General features: G+C 52.3%; 1 protein-coding gene across 3 annotated transcripts in view; it reads left to right on the top strand.

The window, feature by feature from the left end:
* The first annotated feature begins 10,339 nt into the window (after nucleotides 1-10,339).
* Nucleotides 10,340-18,616, top strand: part of TLK2 (tousled like kinase 2) — a 50,586-nt gene continuing 42,309 nt past the window's right edge. Inside the window, exons 1-3 of one of the 3 annotated variants that reach the window (XM_071577347.1) lie at nucleotides 10,340-10,891; nucleotides 12,654-12,739; nucleotides 15,887-15,952. In XM_071577347.1, the coding sequence (XP_071433448.1) occupies nucleotides 12,659-12,739; nucleotides 15,887-15,952 (147 nt within the window). In that variant the 5' untranslated portion in view covers nucleotides 10,340-10,891; nucleotides 12,654-12,658. Of the gene's footprint in view, nucleotides 10,892-12,650; nucleotides 12,740-15,886; nucleotides 15,953-18,616 lie in introns of all 3 variants that reach the window. The other 2 variants (XM_071577346.1, XM_071577348.1) reach the window with 2 other exon arrangements.

Below are 18,616 nucleotides of genomic sequence, written 5' to 3'. Positions count from 1 at the left end.
TCCTTTTTTTTTCCCCCTCCTCTTCCTTTTTAGCAGAGTGACTTTAAAGCCTTTCTACCCTTTCTGAGCATATCTGCTCTGGGTTTGTTCCCAGCATTCCAAGTCCTGTGGTCTGTGGCTCACAGGCAATGCCAGCGTGGCCTGTTGAGCCTCCCAGGCAGAAGAGATGATTTCATAGCTCTTCACTGGCACTGCCCTGGTGATTGTGGAGCCAGGCATTGATACACTTTGGAAAGTCTGGTCCTGGCTCTTGCCAGAGAATGGTGGATTTCCTTGATGATTCCAAGATTGTTTTGGCTGGAAGGGAACTTTACCACCACCTATTCTGACCCTTCACATAACCCTTTCATGTAGGGATTGTGGTGTCAAACCTGTGACTTGGACTTGGACTTGGAACTAGTCCTTCAGAGAGGATTTTGGTCCAGCCATGATGCTGAGGGCTCCAGTGGATGGCAAAGAAGCCTTTGCCTCCCCAGGTACATCATTCCTCTCACAGCATCCTGATTTCACCCAGGAGGAGGCAGGAGGGAACAGGGGAGGTGAAGAGAACCAGCAGCTTGGGGGCATTTCTGATGCTGCCACTTCAAAAATAAGTACACTGTAAATTCCACTGAAAATTGGACCTTTCTCAGGATCTTCTGACAGCACAGGAAAGTGGGAGCAGCAGTTATTTGTAGTGATTTTGGTTGTTAGGACAGTAATCATCAAATGCTTCTGACCAGGGGCATGTGAGACCAGACACAATTGTCTTCTCTCCCAAACACTTCAGCTCCACCTTCTCGGGGAATGTCATCACCATTTCTGAGTTGTAGAGCCCCAGGATAAATGAGACCTGATTGTTTTCAACAGAGCAGAGGTGTGAGCAGAAGGAAAACCTCCATGTACACACACCAGCAGCTTTTGGCACTGCATCCTCACAAAAGCTGGAAGAGCTTCCCTCTGTTGTTGGCGTTGGGATGAGCCCCGGCTTGTCCTCATTGGATTCCCACCAGGAATCACAGACCCAACTGAACTGAACTCCTTTTCCTGAGCACAAATGAAAGATGCCCAAGTTCAGTGCCTGGAAGTGAGGGTGACACTGCAGGGATCAGGCTCTCAAGGGATTTGGGGAGCATCCTTCAGGATTTGGGGAGCATCCTTCCATCTCTGTAAACACAGATGGAGGGAAACTGAGTCATGCAGTCTTTGTTCTCCTGATGAATCAGCTGAATCACAGCAGTGCCACCACTTCTGGTTGGTGCCTTATTAGGGAAAAGCATCCAGGAGAGAGGATGCACAGTCAGGATCTGTTGGTATCGTCCTCTGCCTTGACAGGAGGTGCCCAGCACACACCCTTGTGGACAATGTCCTTAGACACTGATTCCAACAGAAGATTCTGATTTTGACAGTGTTGTCATAAATATTCCCAGGGCAAGATGGAAATTACTAGAAAAGCAAGGATTAAGGAGGAATTTTTGGAGGATTCTCCAGCAAAGCGAGGTGTTCTGGAGGAAAAGGAGTTGTCAGCTCTGTGCTTAATCAGCAAAGCTCTGGAGTTTGTGCTTTTAGCTCTTGCTGAAGGCAGTGGGTTCCTGTGTGTAAGTGCCTGGCTGAATGGGAGCTTGTGTTGCTGAGAAAGTGGGACACAGTGTAGGAGATTACCCTGAGTGTTAATCTGAACTAAATAAGATGCTGCTACCTCTGTTAGGGAGAGCACTGGACACTTGGCTGGAGCACAGGCAGGGGAATCTGAGCCGTGTGTGCCTCTGCTTTTCCCTCCTGCCCACGGGCTGTGTGGCATGACAGGAGGTGCCCTGCCAGGGGAGGTGTTTATTCTTGAACATGTGGTCTCTGACCCCCAGTGGGATGAGCAGGAACTGGCTGTGGTTGGAAAGCAGGGATGGCAAAGCTCACTGGCAGGTCTAACATGTGAGCACCTGCCTGCAGCTCCCAGCCTGCTGGTCCATGGCTGCTTCCAGGGAGGAAGAACATCCTGGTGAGGTTTGGACCTGCTGCTCTAAACTGTGCTCCCTGGTGTTAAATAACCCCAGGGAGTCCTCACTGCAAGCACCAACACATGGGAACAGCAGCTTGGCTTTGGGCTGGAGTGTGACTGTACCCGCTGTGTTCAGGTGGATTGGATGTTTTGCAGCCCAGAGGACCCTTGTAGCTCTTGGAATTCCATATTCTGTGGGGCTTGGGGAGTTCTGGGGGACTGCAGCCAAGTCTTTGCTGTATGAAACACTTTCAGCTCCTGTGAAGTGGGAGGTGCTGTTTGCAGTCCCCAGGGGCAGAGGTCAAGCTCTCATCTCTGGGGTGTGTGGGGAGCACTGGGGGATCTGCTCTGCAGGGGTTCCACCCTTCTCCAGGAGCTTTCCTCATTTAGAGAGAAGATTGCCTTGTGTCCCCTCAGACTGGCTCTGCACCCCTGGGACCAAGCTCTATCCCCCCTCCCCTGGGGAGCAGCACCTGGGCAGGTCCATCTCACTGCACTCTCTAATTACACATTCACAGGTTTTTTCTACTTTTAGTGCCAAGGGTGGATGTGAAGAGCTCGCTCAAAGGTGCATAGAAAACTAAATCTTGGCTTTTCCACAGCTTCAAGTGACTCCTTCCCTACTGAGATGAGCCTCGTTAAGAAGGTTGGAATGTTTTTACAGACACTCACACAGAGGCTGAATGTACTTAGAGAAATGTGTGTGCAGTAACTCCAGCTTTACAATGGGATGTTGATTTAATTTCCCTCTCACACAAATCTCAGAGCAGTTTGTCTAATTAAGGCTTTCCAAAGCCTTGTAAGGTAGGCTGTTATTATGCAGGAGGAAGAGAAGCAGGGGGCAAACCCTGCTGAGAATAAACCCTCTTGTATTCTAGGAAGGTTGGGAGCAAGTGAGGACAGGGAAGGACTTGCTGGCACATTCAGGAGAATCACAACATTTCAGGTGTGTGCAGAACCAAAGCCACTGGATGTTTTTGGTACCAGACACACAGAGGTGGTTTTTTCCTACCTGTGAGCTTTGGTTCCCCTCAGCTGGGCTGTGGAGGCTGCACAGTTCCAGGTGTGTGCACACAACTCCCTCCCTCCTCCAGCAGCAGGACATGCTCTCCCCTTAGAATCATAGAATGGATTGGGTTGGAAAAGACCTCCGAGATCAGCAAGTCCAACCCTTGATCCAAACCCACTGTGATCACCAGCCCAGGGCACTGGTGATCACAGTGGGATTGGATCAAGACGTGGTGGATTCTCACTCAGTGCCACATCCATTGAATCACAGAATCATGGAATGGATTGGGTTGGAAAAGACCTCCAAGATCATCAAGTCCAATCCTTGGTCCAACTCCAGCCCCTTTACCAGATCATGGCACTCAGTGCCACGGCCAAGCTCAGCTGAAAAACCTGCAGGGATGGGGAATCCACCCCCTCTCTGGGCAGCCCATTCCAATCCCTGGGCACTCTCTCTGCAAAGAATTTCTTTCTCATCTCCAACTTCAATTTCCCCTGGCAGAGCTTGAGCCCATCGTGCCCCCTTGTCCTATTGCTGAGTGCCTGGGAGAAGAGACCAACCCCCACCTGGCCACAACTTCCCTTCAGGGAGTTCCAGACAGTGCTGAGGTCACCTCTGAGCCTCCTCTTCTCCAGGCTGAACACCCCCAGCTCCCTCAGCCTCTCCCCACAGGGCTTGTGCTCCTTGGCTCAGGGCAGGGCTCTGAGGCTGCCCTTGGCTGCCTGCAGTGTGGGGGCTGTGACCTGGCTGTTTTCCTACTGGGTTTGGGTATCAAAGCCTCCCTAATGGGCCACCTGAAGGTGTAGACAGAGGGAGGGGCAGGAACAACCTCCGAGATAAACTCGGCTGCGTGGGAGGGTGGAGCCTGTCCATGGCCTCGGGAAGGAGTCAGGTGATGGCATGTTACCTTTGAGGAGCTCACAGACCAATTTTTTCCCTAATGAAAATGAGGAAAGGCCCTTTTAATGTTCATAGTGTGGCAAAAGCCCTACCCTTACTAGAGAAGAATCCACACAAGGGTGAGATGTTCTGAATGCCTGAAGTCCAGAAGAATCTTCATTTGCCTCTTGTGCCTTGCTGGGTCCAACAGAATCTGCTCTGCAGACAAGGGTTGGCCCTTACAGATGTGATGCCTGGAGGTGACATCATCCCTTGGTGCCTAAATCCTTAACAAACCTGTTGAGTGATGAACTCTTGTTGTGGTTTCTGGTTGATTTTTCTTCCTCAGTGCCATGAAATGTTCAGATTTGGGATAATTCATGCCAGCTTTTATGTTTTAAAGGTTCAGGCTCTTTGTTGCTTTTATCCAGGGTCCTGCTATCACTGAGGAATCTCAGCTCTCCTCTGCTTGTCTTGCCTTTATCAGTGGATTTCCAGATCTTGTGGCAGCACAGAAATGCTTGGGAAAATGCAGCTGGAGTATTCCACAAGCATGGAAAGCAGAGGCAAAGAAAAGTCACCAAAACCACATTAAAATAATCAGGAGCTTGACTTCTGTCACTTTTATCTCTCCAAAATTCAAGGCAGAAAGAACCTGTTACACACTCTGTTAAAATACCTCTCAAACCTTCCCAAATTTTGGTCTGGGTTAACAGAGGAGCTGTGATGGGAGGGCAGGGCTGGCTGCAGTTTTGCTGAGCGTGCTGTGCCTGCTGGAGGGGAGCTCTGAGCTGCTCCACTCCAATTCAGCGACAGAGAAAATGGCTGCGGCAGCCGAGCCGTTCTTCAAACCATGAGCCAAGAGCAGCGTGCCAAGGACCCTGCTGACATCCAAGGGGATGAGAACAGCCACGGGGATGGAATCAGCAGCATTAGCACTGGCTGATGGCAGACCTGGAGAGCAGGATGTGTGCAGGAGGAATCTGGCAGAGCCCATGGGGGAGGAGGGCTGGCCGGCCCCCATGGATGAGATAATGTTTGGTTGGTCATGCACAGACTGTGTTGCTCCTCTGAAAGGACCAGAGCTCAGGGGCTCTTCCAAAGTTAATCAAAAAGAGGGAAAACAGAATAGTTTTGTGCGTCACTCAAGTGTGGGCTGGAAGGAGGAGTTTGTCCTGCAGGAGAGTTCTTGGAGATCCAAATAGTCTCTTCTCTTGCTGGGCCAGAAACACACAAACTCTTCCCAAATACTGTGGGGAAAATCAAGTCCACATCAACAGGATCTTGGTTTTCTAACCTCACATTGTTTTAGTTTTGATGCTTGATAGGCTTTTAGAAGTTGACATTAGGATTTTTAGTGGAACCCAAAAGTTTCCTGGGCAAAATGGTGATCTATTTACATATTCCAACCACTCTGAAGTAACAACCCTTTCCCTGTAAAAACAGAAACTCACAACCCGACCTTCTCTTGCCAGAAGCACATTCCAATAAGTTGGCTTTTCATGTTTAGAAAACAGAATCAAAACCCCCAAACAATCCACCACTTCTCTGCTGAGTCCAAACCCAGAGGATCAGCTCCCATGGGAGGAGATGTCATAAAAAATAGTCCAAGTGTGCTCTGTCTTAACACTGATAATTATATTTTTACCTGAGAGACCTTTGCTGTTCCAGACAGCCCAGTTTTGGATGTGCTGGCACAGCAGAGTGAGAAGTGTTGTACCAGCCTGGGATGGATGGTGCATCCCTGCTCAGAGCTGTGTCCTGGTGGATTGTAGGAGGAAAAACCTCTGAGATCTGTCATTTCTGGGCTCTGCACTGAGAAATCTGCCCAGTAATTTCTTTTCCTGCTGCTGCTGTCCAATGAACTTGTCTGAAATCCCTTTTACCTGCCTGGCACTGCTGGCAGCGAGTGGGACCCTTGAAGGCTGCTCCAAAATTCCTGCTCGTGGCCAGAAATGTGGTGCAACTTGTTGATTCCTCCCCCCTCTGTGCCACAGAGGGACCAGCTGCCATGGCCAGTGAGAGCTGCAGTGTTGGCATCTTGGAAAGAAAACTGCAGCTGGAAGTGTTGCTCTGAGCTGCTCTTTGGAGGATGGAGGTGGAGACAACCATAGCTGAGTTTGCAGCAGAGGAAAAGGGATGGATGTCACTGTAGGGATGAGGATGAGAGGAAAGGGGTCCAGGAGCAGAGCAGAGTCCAAAATGTACTGAGGGGGATGTGCCCTATCCCTGGATTTGCAAGTGAGGAGAGAAACCCCAACCATTTCAGAGGAATGTGTGGCAGGGAGGGGGGCGAGGCACAGGAGAGGGATGGGGCAACCTCGGCTGGTCTGTCGGTTGTCAGATGTCACCACCCTCTGCTCTGTCTTGCCCCACAGCCCAGGGCTGTGGCCACGGGTCCTGTGCCAGACCCAGAGCTCAGCAGTGCATTGCAGGCTGTCTTGGAGGACATTCCTGGCTCCAGGGTGTTATCCAGAAGGCTGTTCCCTCCCTGGGAATCTGGTGCTGCCAGAGGGGAGGAGAGCAGGGACACTGCTCTGTCACTGCTGGAAGTGACAGTGAGCAAACAGTCACTGGGAAATGACAGAGGTTGAGGTTTTCCCCATCCCTGGAAGTGTTTCAGGCCAGGTTGGACAGAGCTTGGAGCAACCTGGTCTGAGGAACGAGATGAGCTTTGGGATCCCTTATCACCCAAACCATTCTGTGATAGCCCATGGGCTTTTCTGGTGGCCTTAAGTGGGAATAGTGATGGCAGCATCATCCCTGGCAATGCAATTCCTGGCAATGCATGGAGGAGGAGGAGGAGGAGGAGGAGGAAGAGGAGGAGGAGGAGGAGGAGATGGAGGAGGAGGAGATGGAGGAGGAGGAGGAGGAGGAGGAGATGGAGGAGGAGGAGGAGGAGGAGATGGAGGAGGAGGAGATGGAGGAGGAGGAGGAGGAGGAGGAGATGGAGGAGGAGGAGGAAGAGGAGGAGGAGGAGGAGGAAGAGGAGGAGGAGGAGATGGAGGAGAAGGAGGAGATGGAGGAAGAGGATGAGGAGGAAGAGGAGAAGGAGGATGAGGAGGACAAGGAGGAGGGAGAGGAAGAGGATGAGGAAGAGGAGGAGGAGGAGGAGAAGAAAGAGGAGGAGGAGGAGAAGGAAGTGCCTCAACAAGTGCTGTGCAAAAAACACGGGAAAAATTAGACCAGAGTGACCTCCATCACCCCTAAAACACAAGGATGGGGGACAGTGCCATAGATCTGGTGTTACTGGTGTCCAGTTCCTGCCTGGGACTCTGAGGGGCTGAGCTGCTCCCTTTGGAGTGGGAGGTGTTTTTAGGGGCAGTGGGGAAGGTCAAGAAGTCTGTCCCTTTATTGGGTGTGTTGGATGTCACAGCTCCCAGATCTCCTCCTCCCTCCACCCAAAATCACACAGAAAGGCACACATGAAATCTATACCAATGTTCACTGCAAGTGGTCCCAATTAGCACTCCCTAAATGGCTGTGATGAGTTACCAGCTGATGGAATATTTACTCCAGAATTTTTTCTTAAAAAAAAAAAAAAAAAACCACAAACAGAACAAAAAAAGCCCCACAAAAAAAGAAAACAAAAAAAAACACAAAACAGACACCAACCGCTATTTATTTATTTATTTGTTTGTTTGTTCATTTATCTATTTATTAATCTATTTATTGATCTATTTATTTTTTATCTATTTATTGATTTGTGTATTTCTTTATTTGTTTTACTGATTCCTGCCACTGGTCGTGCTGAAAATGCGACTCACGGAGCAAGAGCTGCACCTGGAGTGGCTCTTGTACTGAAAGAAAAAAATAGAAGTAAAAAACAACACAACCAAACCAAAAAGCAGATTACAGCACAGGAAGCTGGGTTTGTGCGAGCAGGCAGCGTCTGCCGGAGCCATTCGAGTTCACAAAAGTGCCATAAATGAGCGATTTTTGAACAAAAATCCCGTGGCCGTGCAGGAGATGCTGCCCCGCCCGGCAATCCCGGGATGCGAAGCTGACGGATGTCCCTCGGCATTCCCGGTCCTGCAATCCTTTATGGAGCTCCAGGAGCCGCCGCTGCCGTGGCTAATCCGCGCCTGCCTCCCCTTGGACAGGCCTGGCCACTTCCTTTCCCAACAATCCTCTTTTTTCCTCCCCGTCTCTTGTTTGCTTTTGGGAGAGCTGATTCAGCCTTGGGGCCAGCGGGTCCTGCCCCGCCGCCTGCCCGGGGCTGGCTGAGCCGCCAATGGAATCGCTCCAGCCAAGCCAGGACCAGCCTTTTTTATTATTATTTTAATTTTTTGGTGTTTTTTTTCTTTTTTTCTCTTTTTTTTCCCGGCGGCAGCTCGGCCTTGGAAAGGCGAGGGCGGACCGGTGTGTGCCGGGGTTGTGCCTCACTCGCGGCTTCCACGTTGGGTCAGCCCCCAAAAAAGAGGGGCTGGGCTCGTTCCGGGGGTCCCCAAGGGGAGGGGATGGGGTGATGGCGAGTTGGGGGGTGATGGAGAGTCGGGGGGTGATGGTGACTCGGGGGTGATGGAGAGCTGGGGGTGATGGAGAGTCGGGGGGTGATGGAGAGCTGGGGGTGCTGTGGTGCCCTTGCCCCCTCCCAGGGTGGGATCAAGGTGATTTGGGGGGTGAGGTTGCTCCAGGGGGTGGGAGATGGAGAGGAGGTGAGGAATTGGGGGGTACATGGACACCTCAGGGCACCCCTCGGCCCCCCTGGGATCCCCCAGCCTGCCCTGCCCTCCAGCCTGGCTGGATCCCACCCCAGGACTGGATGTGACCCCTCCTTGTACCTGGCACTGCCCCCTCCCTGACCCCATGGCCCATCCTGCCCCCCCTGCTGCCCCCCCACACCTGTGTGACCCCCACATACTTCCTGACCCCCCTAAACCTACCCTGGCCTGTCACCTCCCCCACACCCCCCCAACCATCCTGCCCCACTGCTGCCCCCCATGACCTCATGACCCCCCTTTGCTGCCCGTCCAGACCTCTGTGACCCCCCCTTACCTCCTGACTCCCAGACCTCTGGGACCTCCACTATCTCTTGCCCCCCTATTACCTCCTGCCGCCCCAAAACCTCTGTGACCCCTCAACCCCTCTTCTCCCTCCAGGCCTCTGTGACACTCCATTACCTCTTGCCCCCCCCACACCTGTGTGACCCCTTCCGTTACCTCCTGACCCCCAGACCTCTGTGACCCCCATTACCTCCTGCCCCCCCCATACTTCTGTGACCCCCCATTACCTCCTGCCCTCCCAAACCTCTGTGACCCCCAAAACCTCTGTGGCCCCCATTACCTGCAGCCTCCCCAGACCTCTGTGACCCCCATTACCTCTTGCCCCCTATTACCTCCTGGCCCCCAAACCTCTTGCCCCCCATTACCTCCTGTCCCCCCAAACCTGTGTGACCCTCATTACCTCCTGCCCCCCAAACCTGTGTGACCCCCATTACCTTCTGCCCGCCCAAGCCTCTGTGACCCCCATTACCTCCTGCCCCCCCAAACCTCTGTGACCCCCCAAACCTGTGTGACCCCCATTACCTCCTGCCCCCCATAACTTCCTGTCCCCCCAAACCTGTGTGACCCCCATTACCTCTGTGACCCCCATTACCTCCTGCCCCCCCAAACCTCTGTGACCCCCAAACCTGTGTGACCCCCATTACCCCCTGCCTCCCCATTACCTCCTGCCCCCCATAACTTCCTGTCCCCCCAAACCTGTGTGACCCCCATTACCTTCTGCACCCCATTACCTCTTGCCCCTCCAACCTCTGTGACCCCCATTACCTCCTGCCCCCAAACTTCTGTAACCCCCATTACCCGCAGCCCCCCCAAACTTCTGTGACCCCCATTACCTCCTGCCCCCCAAACCTGTGTGACCCCCATTACCTCTTGCCCCCCCATAACCTCCTATCCTCCCCAAACCTGTGTGACCCCCATTACCTCCTGCACCCCAAACCTGTGTGAGCCCCATTACCCCCTGCCTCCCCATTACCTCCTGCCCCCCATAACCTCCTGTCCCCCCAAACCTGTGTGACCCCCATTACCTTCTGCCCCCCAAACCTGTGTGACCCCCAAACCTCTGTGACCCCCCAAACCTGTGTGACCCCCATTACCTTCTGCCCCCCAAACCTGTGTGACCCCCAAACCTCTGTGACCCCCCAAACCTGTGTGACCCCCATTACCCCCTGCCCCCCATAACCTCCTGCCCCCCCAAACCTCTGTGACCCCCAAACCTCTGTGACCCCCATTACCCCCTGCCCCCCCATAACCTCCTGCCCCCCATTACCTCCTGCCCCCCAAACCTCTGTGACCCCCCCAAACCTGTGTGACCCCCAAACCTCTGTGACCCCCATCACCCCCTGCCCCCCATCACCCCCTGCCCCCTTCCCCCCCACCCCACTCGCCCCGCCCCTCCCCAAGCCCCGCCCCCTCTGACCCCCCCGCCCCCCCTCCCCGTCCCCGCCGCGCAACTCTCGCGAGACGCGGCGCGGTTTGCCCAGCGCGTGTGCCCCCCTGGGCCGGGCCGGGCCCAGCGCCGCGGGGCGGGAGCGATTGGGCCCCGCACCTGCCCCGGCCCCGCCGCGCCCGCGGCCCCGCACGGCCCCCGCACGGCCCCCGCCCCGCCGCGCCCCGCCCGCCACACCTGTGCCCGCCGGGCCCTCCCGCCGGGGCCTTTGTCCCGCCGCCGGCCCGCGCGCGCCCCGGCCCGGCCGGGCTCCTCACGCGAGGCCGGGGATCCGCGGCCTACCCGCACCCCCCCCCCACCGCCCGGCCCCGCCGCCGCCTCCCCGCCCTGCCCGGCCCCGGTGCCCGCAGCGCAGGCCGCGGAGCCGCCCCCGGCCTCCCCCGCCCGCCCGTGCCGCCGCCGCCGCCGCCGCAGCAGGTTCCCTCCCTTCCCTCCCTCCTCCTCCTCCTCCCCCTCCTCCTCCTCCCGCTGCTGCCGCCGCTGCTGCCGCTGCTCCTGCCCCCGGCGGCGGCGGGATCCGCGCGGTGCCCCGGGAGCGCTGGGCCGGGCGGCGGCGGCGGGAGCGGCAGCGCCAGGTGAGACCCGCGGGGGGCGGCGGGGGCAGCGCGGGCGGACCCCCTTGGGGCGGCTCGTCCGGCCGGGAGGGCGCGGGGAGGGAGGGCCGGGGCACGGCGGGCAGGGCCGCGGCCTGAGCCCCGGGGCGGCGGCGCGGCCTGGGCCCTTGGCCGGGCACGGAGCAGCGCAGGCCCCGCGGCCCGGTACGGCCCGGCCCGGCCCGGCGGGGGCGGCGGAGCCCCGGGCGCGGGGGGTGAGGCGGTGCTGGAGGGGACGAGGAGGAGGAAGAGGCCGAGGCGGTGCAGCGGCAGCGGGGCCAAGGCTGCCCGCCCGGCTCTGCGCCCCGGCTGGGTGGGAGGGAGGGAGGGAGAGCGCTGCTGGAATCCCCCCGGGCAGGGCAGGAGCTGCAGCATCCAGGGGGTCCCGCGGCAGCCCCCTGGGCTGGGGGGAACTTGTGATTTGTGCCAGCCCCATCCCGGCGTGGGGATGCCATTCCCCAGGGATGGGCACCCCGCGATGGGGGAGAGCCCTGGGAGCACTTGAACATCTTGTCTGTCATTTTCCTCGCTGTTCAGATTTCCTGTTTTGAAAAACTGGGCTGAGAGCTTTGTTGGGCTCTCCGCAGGAATAGGGTGGTCTGATAAGCACGTTTAGTGTGCGATTAGTTTTGGAGGCTTGGGAGTGGTGTGGGAGAGCAGTGGCGAATGCCCCCGGATGGGCTCACTCTGCCCCTGGAACTTGGAGCCGCAGCGTTTGGAGGAAGCGGCAGGGACAAAATGGACAGTTCATAAAAGGAACAATTGTGCACTGCCTGTTCTAGAGGGCACTTGCTGCCCTTCAAGAACTTTCCTCATCGCATATGCTCTTTATACAGCAAATCTTTATCTTCTGTTTCTGGGCTTTTTTTTTTTTTCCTCGTGTTTTTTTTTTTTTTTTCCCCCTCTCTACCTTAGTCCAGAAAATGAAACTGGAACAGACATTTCTGGAAATGAACTTGATTGGTGCAGTTGGGGAGATGTGATTCACAGTTATAATGAACAGTGAAAATTGTCCCATTTTTTTTGCACTTCAGGATTCGAATTGAGTGTTTCCTGATTTTTAGCCTGTTTGCTGGGGAGGTTTTTAACCCTTTGGATAAGCCATCCATATATCCCTAGTGTTGGATTGCCAAGGGACACCCCTGCCATCCAGGATGCAGAAGCAGCTGTTATTTTTCAAGGCATCTGATGCTTTACCCTATAAATTAAAAGCTTTAAAAGAGCATTATTTTCTTCTTATCATCCCTTTCTGTGCTTGGAAGAACCAAAGCTGTTGTCAATGAAATCTGGAGTTGGGGGAGATCAAATATTTCCATGATTGGCCAAAAATAAATTATGGGGTAAAGAATGTTGCTTTTTTTTTTTTTTTTCCTCTCCTAGTCATGCAGCAGGGATGAAAAGCTCTGAAGCTTTTAGTCATAACACTCTGGTCCCATGTTTTCCTTTTAATAAAGCATCCAGTGGGAGAATGTGACATAATTGGTTTCTTGGATTTAGAGATCTTGAAATGGCTGGTACAAGAGAGAGGAAACTCCAGCAGGGTTATGGTTTAAATACAATAATATGGTGGCAAAGTCAGGTTGTCATTACGTGGTAATCTTGCATTTCTCTTTCAAGAAAATGCTCTCGACGTGGTTGTGCTGCAGAACAGACACTTTTTAAGTCTCCTCAGTGGCACAGAATATTAAAATGTCTCTCCTTTTTCCTGGCATTGCATAATCTGAGTGTTGTTCTCCCACAGCAGCAGAAATGATGGAAGAATTGCACAGCCTGGACCCACGCAGGCAGGAGCTCCTGGAGGCCAGATTCACTGGGGTTGGGGTTGCCAAGGTGAGTGTGGGCACCTGTGCCAGCAGCTGGGACTCCTTACCCATCCTGCCTGCACTTACTTTGGGTTTATTTATTTCATTTCTACATAAGTAACTTTGCTTTGCCAAAAAAAAAAGTTGTGTTTTGCCCTAGTTGTGTTTTGATTTGTGTCAAGTACCTTCAGGGGGAATGCAAACAGGAGTGAAAATGGGATCTCTGCCAGCAGAGGTTTTGCTGTTCCCACTCCCAAAAAACCTCCATGACAACTTTGTGGAAGTGGGAATGTCCCCCTGCTCCTCCTTTCTGCAGGAATTGGTGAGATGCAGTTTCCAGTGTAGTGTGGTGGGTACAAGATGTAACCAGACTGAACACACTGAGCAGTCTCTGGGGTGCAGGAGGTAAAATGCTCAGCCCTGCCACATTTAACACACCAAGTGCTGCAGGGCAGCTCTCCTGATCCACAGCCTGCCAGGAAAATCCCATCTTTGGCACAGATTCATGGAATGGATTGGGTTGGAAAAGACCTCTGAGATCATCAAGTCCAACCCTTGATCCAACCCCACTGTGATCACCAGCCCAGGGCACTCAGTGCCCTGGGCTGGTGATCACAGTGGGGTTGGATCAAGATGTGGTGGATTCTCACTCAGTGCCACATCCATAGAATCACAGAATCCTAGAATGGATTGGGCTGGAAAAGACCTCTGAGATCATCAAGTCCAACCCTTGGGCCAACTCCAGTCCCTTTACCAGATCATGGCACTCAGTGCCACGGCCAAGCTCAGCTGAAAACCCTCCAGGGATGGGGAATCCACCCCCTCTCTGGGCAGCCCATTCCAATGCCTGAGCACTCCCTCTGCAAAGAATTTCTTTCTCATCTCCAACTTCAATTTTTGCTCTGAATTGGCCAAAGGGTGAAGCATCTGGAGCACAAGTGTGTTGTGGAGCAGCTGGAGGGGCTCAGCCTGGAGAAAAGGAGGCTCAGGGGGGACCTTCTGGCTCTGCAATCCCTGATGGATCCAAGGAGGGGATTTGGGCTCTGCTACAGGAACAGGAGCAGAGGGCATGGCCTGAGGCTGGGCCAGGACAGGGGTGGGTGATACATGAGGAGGGAAAATTCTTCATGGAAAGGGTTGCCAAGCCCTGAGCAGGCTGTCCAGGGCAGTGCTGGAGTCACCATCTCTGGAATGTGTGGATAGAATCATAGAATGAACTGGGTTGGAAGAGACCTCTGAGATCATCAAGTCCAACCCTTGGTCCAACTCCAGTCCCTTTACCAGATCATGGCACTCAGTGCCACGGCCAAGCTCAGCTGAAAAACCTCCAGGGATGGGGAATCCACCCCCTCTCTGGGCAGCCCATTCCAATCCCTGAGCACTCTCTCTGCAAAGAATTTCTTTCTCATCTCCAACTTCAATTTCCCCTGGCAGAGCTTGAGCCCATCGTGCCCCCTTGTCCTATTGCTGAGTGCCTGGGAGAAGAGACCAACCCCCAGCTGGCCAGAACTTCCCTTCAGGCAGTTCCAGACAGTGCTGAGGTCACCTCTGAGCCTCCTCTTCTCCAGGCTGAACACCCCCAGCTCCCTCAGCCTCTCCCCACAGCACTTGTGCTCCAGTCCCTTCTCCAGCCTCGTTGCTCTTCTCAGTTGGGTTGGAAGAGACCTCTGAGATCAGCAAGTCCAACCCTTGATCCAACCCCACTGGGATCACTCTGGCACTCTGTGCCCTGGGCTGGTGATCACAGTGGGGTTGGATCAAGACATGGTGGATTCTCTGTCCCTGGAGGTGTTTCAGAGGACACTCAGAGCCACATCCAGTCCCTTCTCCAGCCTCGTTGCTCTTCTCTGGCCCCGCTCCAGCCCCTCAATATCCTCACATCCAACTCCCCCTGGGCAGGAGCTGCTTTCCCTGAGCAGGACACCTCAGTAACAACATTGTGGGGTTGTTTGGTGTCCTGCCCTGAGCTCTGAGTTCTCCAGGTGTTGGTGGTGTCCATGCCAGTTTCTCTGAGCAATGAAATGGTGGCAGAACTCACCTTAAACTGGGTCAGGGATATGGAGTTAATTTCTGAGGGAGATACCAAGTTTTGGACAGCACAAAGGTAGAGGGTAAAACAACATAAAGCCAGAAAATTATCAGAAACTTCCTAGAATTATGTTGAGGAGAAACATTGTAGATGCTGCATTTCTTAGAAAAATGCAAAGGGAATCAGAACTTGAAAGAGTTTTGTTTTGAGTTCACACTTTTGTTTCTGCTCCTCAGAGCAGGTTAAGTCTGGGAAGGCAGCGTGAGGAATCCAAATTCTCAGCTGTAAGAGCAGAGTAAGGAGCATTAACAGCAGAACTTAATTAAAAAGGGGTAACAATTTCAGTTACTGAAGTAAAAGTCTGGGGATGTTTTGATCTTTTCCCCTACTCTTAAGACTTCTTAAATCTGAAGTCTTTTACTACCATAAAACTTTATGGTGCTTAATGTATTGTGATCTTGCAAGACTTGTTTGATACAATTTTCATGTACTTTGTCACCTGTTTCTCACCTCTTTTCCCCCATTTTGTCACTTTAGCATCTTTAGCTGTACCAGTATAAAGCCAGACAACTTTCTGGAACAGCTAAAACTTCAAAGCACAGCCACTGTTGTAGCTTTAAAGCGGTGCCAACATGCTCAGTGCTCTCAAAGAATGTTAGGAACTATTCCTTTTAAAGGAATAACCTTTAAAAGATAGAGGAAAGCCAGTCTTAATTATGTTTCCAATATGTTTGGAGCAGAAAGTACATGCCCTTTCCTGCAGGGGTGAATATTGAGAACTCATTTCTGTTTCTAAGACCATCTCCAAGTTAAAAAAAAGCCTCATTTCTTGGAGGCCTCACTTCAAGCAAAGCTGTTGTGTTGCTGAGTTTTATTTCTCATTTCTTGGAGGCCTCACTTCAAGCAAAGCTGTTGTGTTGCTGAGTTTTATTTCTCCCTGTCGTTGTGCAGTTTTACCTTGTACCAGTCAGTAAAAACTGTTCCAAGTGCGTTACACTTACTGCAAACAATATACCTATTTATTTACCTGCATTCTTGCTGATGTGCACTAGCTCAGCCAACCGTTGATGTGAATTAGCATGACTCTGCTATGCTGCAGCAAATCTTGGTTGCAATATTAATTTCAGCTACTACATTCCCTCCCAGGTTGGTGCTTCAAATTCCCTCCCCACCCCCCCAAGCCTCCGTCCGTCATGCTCCGCCCTGGCTTTGGTAGGTCACTGTCTTCAGGGGAATGTGTTGGGAAAGCTGTGATGCAATTTGGGGGTTCAATGAAGTGGTTTTTTGAGCTGGCTCCAGTGAAATGTTGGAAGGAAGGAAGGAAGGAAGGCTGGAGCCAGTGAGTGCCATCTAGTGGGATGGGGGCCTGGCCCTTCCTGCTGGGATGGAAGGTGGCTGGTGCTGTTCGTTGCATAAAGGGAGGAAATGTCATCTCAGATGCTCCACCATTGGGTGAAGGCAGCAGGCCCTTGTGCTGAGCTTCCTGCCTTCCCCCCACTGGGTGTATCTCTCCGTGTGTTTGCTTTGCTTTCTTTAATGTTTAAAAACACAGGGTATGTTTAGGACCTGCATAAAGCCAAAGCATTAGTTTATATCCCAGCCTGCTGCCCCTCCGTGTGCAGGAACAACCACCTGTTCTGAGAAATGAATGAGGCTCAGCTGATCTAGAATAAATTTTCAGGCTGGAAACTAGAAAAAAAAAAAGGCTTCTAGCCATCAGTCATGGGATTCTGGAAGAGCTTTCCAGTAACAGTAGTAGAGGGCAGAAATCCTAAACTGTTTTGGAAACAGCTGTGTGCTGTCACCTCCTGTGGTAGCTGAAGGCACAACCCAATGACCGAGGTCATTTGCAGTCCCAAATGCCTCAAAATTCTGCTGCCAGTCTGTGATGAATTTTCTTACTTAGGAGCTGAAGAACATATTTCTCTAGAAGCTTGGGGTTAGTGCAAGGAATCTAATTTATGAGCAAGGAATGTTTCCAGGCAACTGTTACACTCCTGTGGCTCATCCAGGTCACTAAATGGCTTCAAAAAGCCACTGATGCTTTAGATGTCTATTCTTGCCATATGGTGAAGTGCCATTCCTCCCCAAATTTGCAGTGCAAGTCCCTGAACTAACACATGACTATCTGACACCTACTGTGCTGCTTATTTAGCTCCTGTTTGTATTTCCTTACTGGGAAAATCCAAGTGCATTCGCTTCAGGCATTATCCTGACTGGGCACCTCAGGTACCTCCCTTGGGTCAGGAGGTGCAGGAGACAAAACATGGGATGTTTCTCTGGGTAGTGTTTAATTTTGTCTGTTCTCATTCTTTGCCTCCTTTTCCCTGTTTGGATGCTGCCTTTAAGATATCAGAGGGGTTAACTCCCAAGGATTTGTGTCATTTCCATGGGCTTTTCCTGGATAAGAACTGCCATAAGGAGTTGTGATGGGTGTATCTGTATTTACACACAGCTTATCTCAGGTTTGGCCAGGGTAGATCCTCTCTGCAGCACATGGATCTCTTAAATTGGTCTTTAAAAGATCTTCAAGCCAAGTTGTGTGTGGCACTTTAAAAGGGCTGAAGTCCCTTTAGGAATTAAAACAGAGCTGTAGGAATCCTGTGGATCCAGCTGACTGTGCCAGAATTGTAGAAGTGTTGGCCTTGGTGGTACCTGGTGTGGCTTTTCCTCCTCCTTTGAGGTAATGCTGCAGAACATCTGCCTCCAAAAAGAGAATTGCTCATAAAAACCAGCATTTCCTTTTATTGCTTTGGTTTGTACCCTTTGCCACCACCTCAGTCCTGATCACTTCAGGAACTCAGCTCTGTGATCTACTCAGCAACAGTTTTAGCAGCAAAGTTACCAGGTTGAGAATTTGTGTTTGAGGATAATGGTGTTGGATGGAGGGAGATGGTGCTGCACAGTGATGGTCCTTAGCTGGTCTCACATGCCACCAGAAGAACCTGTTAATAAGAGTTTTAAACCTTAGAGCTGAATTTATCAGCTGCCACAGAATGTGCCAAGACTTTATGCCAGATACTTGGAAATTGTTTGGATGCTCCTTGTGCAACTTCACTTACTTCAAATGTGTTGTCTGGCTACTGGAGCCCAGAAATAGTTGTCAGATCCCAGTTCTATTTCTGCCCCTGAGGGTTAGGGTGAGTTGTTTGACCCTCCTGACCAGTTTGCCACCAGTAAAATAAAAATCCTGTATTTCCAAGCAGAGAAACCTCTTGAGGCATGATGGAAGGCAGGCAAATCCTGCTGCAAATCTGCTTACCCATCTGATAGAGTGGGGGTTACCTGTGAACATCTGAGAGCAGATTAACTTCTCGTGGCAAAAAGACCTCAGTGATTCAGGGATTTCATTATCAGCCATAATACTGAGCTTTTCTAAAAGTCCAATTAAGAAGCAGGTTGTAATTCTCATACTTACGTGATGCTTGAAATAAGATAAGAATATGTTAATTAAACATGTCTGACACAGTAGCACTGGAGCAGAGTAACTGTAAAACCACTCAACCATCTCACTGTGGTGTCAACCTGTGTGGAGTCAGCACTAACTTCTAGTGGAACTAAGGATTGACTTTTTCCCTTGGAAATCTCTTGACTTGCTACAGAATTCAGAGGAACTCGAGGTAATGATGCATCTCTCCATGTCTCCTCCATTTAGATAACAGGGGAGTTCTGCAGGGCACATGGGAGACTCTTCCTCCATTTAGACAGCAGGGGAGTTCTGCAGGGCACATTGGAGACTCTTCCTCCATTTAGACAGCAGGGGAGTTCTGCAGGGCACATTGGAGACTCTTCCTCCATTTAGATAACAGGGGAGTTCTGCAGGGCACATGGGAGACTCTGGCTTGGCAGCTGGAATTCCTAGAGATCCCTTTTGGA

The sequence above is a fragment of the Pithys albifrons genome, chromosome 25 (assembly GCF_047495875.1).
Source record: "Pithys albifrons albifrons isolate INPA30051 chromosome 25, PitAlb_v1, whole genome shotgun sequence".
Classification (NCBI taxonomy): Eukaryota; Metazoa; Chordata; class Aves; order Passeriformes; family Thamnophilidae; genus Pithys; species Pithys albifrons.
Note: the sequence above shows the minus strand (reverse complement) of the source record. Positions and strands in the feature narration are given on the sequence as shown.